A 7,532-nucleotide genomic window follows, 5' to 3' on the forward strand; every position below is an offset into this window, starting at 1 on the left:
GAAGAACATCATTCTTGGTAAAGTGGAGGGTCATAGAAAAAGAGATAGATTGGCAACACTGGCAGCAGCAGTGGGCTCAAATGTAGTAACGATTGTGAGGTTGGCGCAGGACTGGGCAGTGTTGCGTTCTTTTGTTCATAGGTAACTGTGAGTTGATACTGACTCGATGGCACCTAACAACAAATGAGTCAGAATTAACTCAGTAGCATTGGGTTTGGTTTGGGGTTTAAAAGCAATTAAAGATTGTGTCTGCCCTTTGGAAGCTAAGAATTTGATTAATGATGGAAATTAACTAGATAATTTGCAAAGTACTATAGAGATTGAGCTTTCTGTATTATACATTTCCCACATATCAGGTGAACTAATTTTAATGATAAAACCCTATCTAATCTACTAGGCATATTCTTTTTGCATTTTCTTTCAGTTGGACTGTAAATTAAACAAGTTTTGTTATAAACTGCACTTTTGGTTTTTCTAAGTACATAAAAAGTTTGTATAACTCAGATTTACGGATTTCCTAATTTAATATAGACTGACTTTTAAAATAAAAATATTTATATTAAAACAAATCGTTATTTTTCTATATATGCATTGGTTAAAGCTTTATATCTCCTTTAAATTTATTGAAACAGTTCGACCTGAAAATATAGAATCGCTTATAAATCATCCTCTTTTGAATAGGATATGTGACTGATTTAGCTAGTTGTTGTTGTTATGTGCCGTGGAGTCGGTTCCGGCTCATAGCAGCCCTGCACAGGGTTTCCAAGGCTGTAAATCTTTACAGGAGCAGAAAGTCTCATCTTTCTCCTGTGGAACAGCTGGTAGTTCCGAACTTCTGACCCTGAGGTTAGCAGCTTGATTCGTAACCATTACGCTACCAGAGCTCCTTATTTAGCTTGTTAGTTGAATGAAAATAACAAGTGTGGAATATTAAACTTTTGTTTAATATTGTTAAACTTCAGATACAGTTTCATTTATTTGTGTAATAGCATATTATTTCTAGGTTTTTGTCTTAACACCTGTATATCTTTCTGTAAATCTGTAAATTTTTAAGTATTTTAAGTACATTTATTTTTGGTAGATTATTGTGGGAAACCTTTAGATGACCAAGAATTAATCTCTACTGATGAAGAAATAACTCTCTCTTTTGGTGAGCTAAAAAGAAATAACTTGAGATATTACTTCATAGAGATCCTACCCACTTAAACACATTCTGTCTTTGAATTTGTTAGGATTCAGAACGTTCTAAGTGTCTGTTTTGCTACAAACATGATTATCTTCCCTTGTCTTTATTTTTGTTTTCTCTTTAGAAGTGCACTTATTTCTGAAACATTTGAGTGAAACAAACACTTAGAATAAATATAAATTCAAGATACTTGGAACTACTAGATATATTTTAGATTTTTATGAAAAAATGTGAGAGGATAGTGCTGCTTTAAAATTTAATATTAAAAATAGTTCTTAGTTCTTTTTTTTTTTTTATAAAAAGCAATTTAAAGAAATTAGCATATGTTTAGAAAATGAATTGTGAGGCTATTGAGTTATGTTTGGTTACTGAATTAAAATGTTTTGGTGGAATAAGGGCTTTTTCGTTGGAAGGTAAGACAGAAATAAAAGATAAGTTTACCAAAAAAAAAAAAAAAGAATAGGTTTTTGACTTGATTTAGCAATTGCTTTTGTTTTCTGTTTAAATGATTGCTCCTTTGATCCTGGTGTGGCGCTGTGGGCTAATGCGCTGGATTACAAAGTTGGTTTGAACCACAAGGTCGGCGGTTCACGCTCATCAGCTGCTCCTTGGAAAACCTTTAGAGGGTTGTAACCGACTCATTGTCATCGGCACTTAACAACAGCAACTTTGATCTTTACTATTTCTTTTCTCCTGTTAATGTTAATGAGCCCTGGTAGCACAGTGGGTTTTGTGTTGTGCTGAGAACTGAAAGGTCAGCAATTTGACCCCACCAGCAGCTCCTCAGGAGAAAGATGAGGCTTTCTGCTCTCATAAAGATTTACGGCCTCAGAACCCCTATACACAGTCACTATGAGTTGGACTTGACTCAGTAGCACCCAGCAGCAACAGCAACGTATTTGGGGTTTCACTTTCTCTTCCTTTTCTAGTTTCTTAGAGTGAAAGCTGACATAATTTATTTGAGACAATTTGAGGTCATTTTTAAAAATTTTTTGGAGGTAGGGGCTGTTTTTTTGGCACACATCATTTAAGGACCATAAAGGCAATGTTTTTCCAATAGGGTGTTTTCCTCCTAGTCTTGGTGTGGGGCTGTAGAATAAAAACACTGGACTGCTAACCCCAAGATCAATGGTTCAAACCTACCAGCTAGTCCTTAGAAACCCTATACAGGGTCACTATGAGTTGGAACTGACTTGATAGCACTTAACAACAAGAACAAAGGCACTGTTTTTTCCAATAGGGTGTATTTTCCTCCCTTAATTTGTAACATAGAATAAGGTATAGAGTGGTAGTTGTTAATATTACCAGTGAGCATGGTAAGCTCTCATCAGTGTCTGCATTTTCCATGTCACTCACTTCCAGTCACGGTTCTGTTACAGGAGTTGGTGTTATTCAAGGATGTGGCTGTGAATTTTACCCAGGAGGAGTGGCAGCAGCTGGACTGTGATGAGAAGATAATGTACCGGGATGTAATGCTAGAGACCTACAGCCACCTGATCTCACTGGGTGAGGGCAGCTTTCTTTTTGAATCAATGCTATGTGAGCACTTCCAGTTGAATGCTTTTTCCTTGAATTTAAAGAAATAGATGATAAGACCTGCTCTTCAGTTTGGAGCAGTAGGTACAGTGTTTGTGTTTTGCTTTCCTGTTGAAAGGTTTTAATTTTTGGTACTTTTTGTTGCAAATGTGTTTTAATGTGGGTTCTTTTGTACTGTAAGCTATGAGAAAGCATCTTCATGCACTTTAGAGCTCTTGAAGGCACATAGCTGGTTCAAGTCCTTTATTTCTCATTAACAGGCTTTGATATTACCAAACCAGATGTCATCATAAAGTTGGAGCAGGGAGATGAGCCATGGGTAGTAGAAGGTGACTTCCCATGGCAGAGTTCTCCAGGTAAGTTATCAGAATATCAGGTTTTTAAAAAATTATCATCTCGGACCTTCAGGAATGAATAAAGACAGTTAAGTTAGGTATGCCTTAGATACCCTAAATCACACTTTCAAAAACCCAAATAGTCACTTTCCTCCAACACCCATACACAAACTTCTTTTTTTCTTTTCATGTACATTTGACATGAACTTATCAGGGTTTTCTGTGGTTAACAGTAGTGAGAAATCAATCTCTTACTCCTTCTCTACCATTCTTGGTATCTTACCTACCCCTGTTCTCACAGCCTACCATAAAAATTAGCTTGAGATTTTCATAGTCATTCCATCTTCTTTTCTTCCTTATTGTGAAACCCCACAGACTTGTTCCCCTCTTCCCCAAGTTCACTCTTCTGTCTGTACAGTCAGATACTAAAAGGTCATCCACTACCTCCACTCATGTACTCAGTCATAGCCTTGTTGTGGGGTGCCCTTACACGTCATTGAGAGTGCTAATCGTTATTTCTGAAATGCATCCCTAATTGATTGTATGGTACGGTACTAACTGGGTCTTCTCTCTCCCTAAGTGCTCATTTATGGTCTGAGGACAGAGAGGTGGGATGATGCCCCGTACACAGTTGATGTTCAGTCCGTGCTTATTTTATATATGAATTTTGGTTCATTCTCTTGCTTTCTTCAAAGTATACCTAAAAGACCTCTGCTTTCTTTCTTTCTTTCTTTTTGTACAAGACTAGGGAAATGACTAGACTTCTGATACTTAAGTCAGCTAATTGAAAGAAAATTAGTGGCTATACTTAATGAGACTTTGGTTTATGTCAAAAACCGCTCTAAGCAGTTTGCACGTATTAAATAATTTAACTCTTTCACAGTGCTAGTTAGGTACTATTATCCCCATATGAGATGTGTGAAATTGCATCACAGTTAAATAACTTGCCTAAAGTCCTCCAGGCAGTAACATGTTGGAATTAGGATTAAATTGAGGTTGCCTTGCTGCAGCATTTATGCTTTTAACCACCATGCTATATCGTGCAGGTAGAAAAAGTATATCATGGTGGAAATCAATTCAGGTAATATTAAATGATAAGCCTGTCCCAACAGTTTGAAGTCCTGGTGTAGCACTGTAGGATAGGCACTCGACTGCAAGGTTGGTTTGAACTGCAAGACTGGCAGTTCTAACTCTCCAGCCACTCCTTGGAAACTCTATACAGGGTCGCTGTGAGTCAAAATCAACTCAATAGCACTTAACAACAAAACACAATATAGCTGGATACCTTGCCCTCTGTTCTCTCTTACATTTGCTTTGGACTTTCATATATCCAGATTTCTCCTTCCAGATAAATGTGAATCAGTGATAGGCACTTGGTGTCCTGGTTACATGGCAAAATTGGAACTTCAGAATGTTTATTTGGCAAAAGTTTTGGAAGGATCTAAATTAGTGATAATGTTGCGATTGTAATCTTGGTATGCAGTGGTATCTTGCAAGTTAATATAAATTGTAATCTAATTCTCCCAGACTTAATACTTGAATATTTCCTTTGAACACCCATCTAGTAATTATTCTTATTTTCTCACTGACCGCTTTCTATCACTCTTGTCATTTCTGCCTGAATTTAGCACACTTTCCATGACGTTGGCTTTATTTTACCTTTTGACATGTATCTATTTGACCTTTTCTTCCAAAGTTTTGAATAAAGTGTTTGTAAAGTCACAAAAGTTCTTGTCTTCATTGTGAATTCACTCTCCCTTTCCACTACTGCTGAGTCCTAGCCCACCCTCATTCCTTACCCCCACCTTTGTGTGTGTGTGTTTTGTATTATACATCAAGGAGAAAAGAGTAATATGTACTTGTATCTATTTTTACTTTTAGAGATTGGCCCTAATGCCAGAGTTAGCTCTATAAACAGGGCATGTGAGTACTACTCCCATTCTGTACTTTGTGTATTCAAAATGTGTTTAATTTTATTCCTTTTTTTTAGAAGAAGGCTGGAAAGTTGATGACCTGATAGAAAGAATCCAAGGAAATCAAGACAAACTTTCAAAGCAAACAGTTTCCATCAGCAACAGATGCTTGACTGAAGAAAGAGAAAATATACTCGATCAGAGTTTTAATGTGGAAACAAATCTGGTTCCTTCAAACATAGTATCTCATAATTGTGTTTCTTGTGGAAAGACTTTACAAACTTTTTCAGAATTAATTATTAGTGATGGAAGCTATGCAAGAAAAAAGTCTGATGAGTGTAGTGATTGTGAGAAAGCACAGCATGGAGACAAACCCTATGAATGTAATAAAAAAGGGGGCGCCTATTCTCAAAATGAAGAAAACATTCTTCAGAAAATTAGTATTTTGGAGAAACCTTTTGAGTATAATGTCTGCATGGGCACCTTAAAAAATGAAGCAGTTTTCATTACTCATAAAAGCACTTACATGGAAGAGAAGCCCTATGATTGGAGTGATTCTGGGTCAGACTTCATCCAGATGTCAAATTTCAATGTCTGTCAGAGATCACAAATGGAAATGAAGCCCTATGAATGTAATGAATGTGGAAAATCCTTTTGTAAAAAGTCAAAATTCATAATACATCAGAGAGCTCACACAGGAGAGAAACCTTATGCATGTAATGTGTGTGGGAAATCCTTCAGCCAAAAAGGAACTCTCACTGTACATCGGCGATCACACTTAGAGGAGAAGCCCTATAAATGTAATGAGTGTGGGAAAACTTTTTGTCAAAAGTTACACCTCACTCAACATCAGAGAACTCATTCAGGAGAGAAACCCTATGAATGTAGTGAATGTGGGAAAACCTTTTGCCAAAAGACACACCTAACTCTACACCAGAGAAATCATTCAGGAGAAAGACCCTATCCATGTAATGAATGTGGGAAATCCTTCTCCCGGAAGTCAGCACTCAGCGATCATCAGAGAACACACACAGGTGAGAAACTTTATAAATGTAATGAATGTGGAAAATCCTACTACCGAAAATCCACCCTTATTACACATCAGAGAACACACACAGGAGAGAAACCCTATCAGTGTAGTGAATGTGGAAAATTCTTTTCTCGGGTGTCGTACTTAACTATACATTACAGAAGTCATTTAGAAGAAAAACCCTATGAATGTAATGAATGTGGTAAAACCTTCAATTTAAATTCAGCCTTTATTAGACATCGGAAAGTACACACAGAAGAAAAACTCCATGAATGTAATGAATGTGGAAAATTGACTCATTTCTCAAATCTCACTAACCATACAACTAATTTAGGAGAAAAGCCCTATGAATGTAATAAATGTGGGAAAACCTTCCTTGAAAATTCAGCCTTTAATGGACATCAGTTACTTCCAAAAGGGGAGAAATCCTATGCATGTAATATATGTGGAAAATTATTCTCTGATTTGTCATACTACACTGAACATTATAGAAGTCATTCAGAGGAAAAACCCTATGGTTGCAACGAATGTGGAAAAACCTTCTCCCATAATTCATCCCTCTTTAGACATCAGAGAGTACACACAGGAGAGAAACCTTATGAGTGTTACGAATGTGGAAAATTCTTCTCTCAGAAGTCGTATCTTACTATACATCATCGAATTCATTCAGGAGAGAAACCTTATGAATGCAGTAAGTGTGGAAAAGTCTTTTCTCGAATGTCAAACCTTACTGTACACTATAGAAGCCATTCAGGAGAGAAACCCTATGAATGCAATGAATGTGGGAAAGTCTTTTCTCAGAAATCTTACCTCACTGTACATTATAGAACTCATTCAGGAGAGAAACCCTATGAATGTAGTGAATGTGGGAAAAAATTCCACCACAGGTCAGCCTTCAATAGCCATCAGAGAATTCATAGAAGAGGGAATAGGAATGTACTTGATGTCAAAAATCTCCTCTGAGCTCCAATCTCATGTCAGAAAGTCCTCTGAATAGCATGAATATGGGAAATCCAATGAAGTTAAATGTCATTTTTCATCTGAGGATTTATGCAAGCAAGAAACCGCTATATATCTCTTGAATGGGGAAAAGCATTTAGGCATTACATTCACTGTAATTTGAATTTTTACAGAGGAGAACCCCTAACAGTGGAACAAGAAAAACCTTTAGCAAATCCATTATATTCATTGCATACTAGATAATTTTATATAATAATCACATTTTATAAATTTGTATTTTGGATTCTAATTGTACTATGTATCAGGGAATCATGCCAAGGCAAAATCTATCAGTGTAATGAATGTGGAAAAAAATATATTCTCTTTGAAATTGTTATACTAAAAGCCATATTTCACAAGTAAAATCAACCAAGTGTTTATAGGAAAAATAAGGAAAAAAAAAACCTTTACTGTCTAATTGATTCCAACTCATAGTGACCCTGTAAGATAGAATAGAACTGACTTTAGGATTTCTAAGACTATAAATCTTTACAGAAGCAGACTACCACATCTTTCTGCCACACTTTGCTGGG

At 36.4% G+C, this 7,532-nt stretch overlaps 1 protein-coding gene across 1 annotated transcript in view; it reads left to right on the top strand.

Annotated features, from left to right (window-relative positions):
* LOC102830317 (RB-associated KRAB zinc finger protein-like) overlaps positions 1-7,147 on the top strand; it is an 18,627-nt gene extending 11,480 nt beyond the window's left edge. Inside the window, exons 5-9 of the mRNA XM_006859865.1 lie at positions 2,566-2,692; positions 2,983-3,078; positions 5,048-6,238; positions 6,569-6,691; positions 7,134-7,147. Coding sequence (XP_006859927.1) covers positions 2,566-2,692; positions 2,983-3,078; positions 5,048-6,238; positions 6,569-6,691; positions 7,134-7,147 — 1,551 coding nt within the window. The remainder of the gene's footprint in view (positions 1-2,565; positions 2,693-2,982; positions 3,079-5,047; positions 6,239-6,568; positions 6,692-7,133) is intronic.
* The last annotated feature ends 385 nt before the right edge of the window (positions 7,148-7,532 follow it).

This window comes from Chrysochloris asiatica, unplaced genomic scaffold (genome assembly GCF_000296735.1).
Source record: "Chrysochloris asiatica unplaced genomic scaffold, ChrAsi1.0 scaffold00034, whole genome shotgun sequence".
Taxonomy (NCBI): Eukaryota; Metazoa; Chordata; class Mammalia; order Afrosoricida; family Chrysochloridae; genus Chrysochloris; species Chrysochloris asiatica.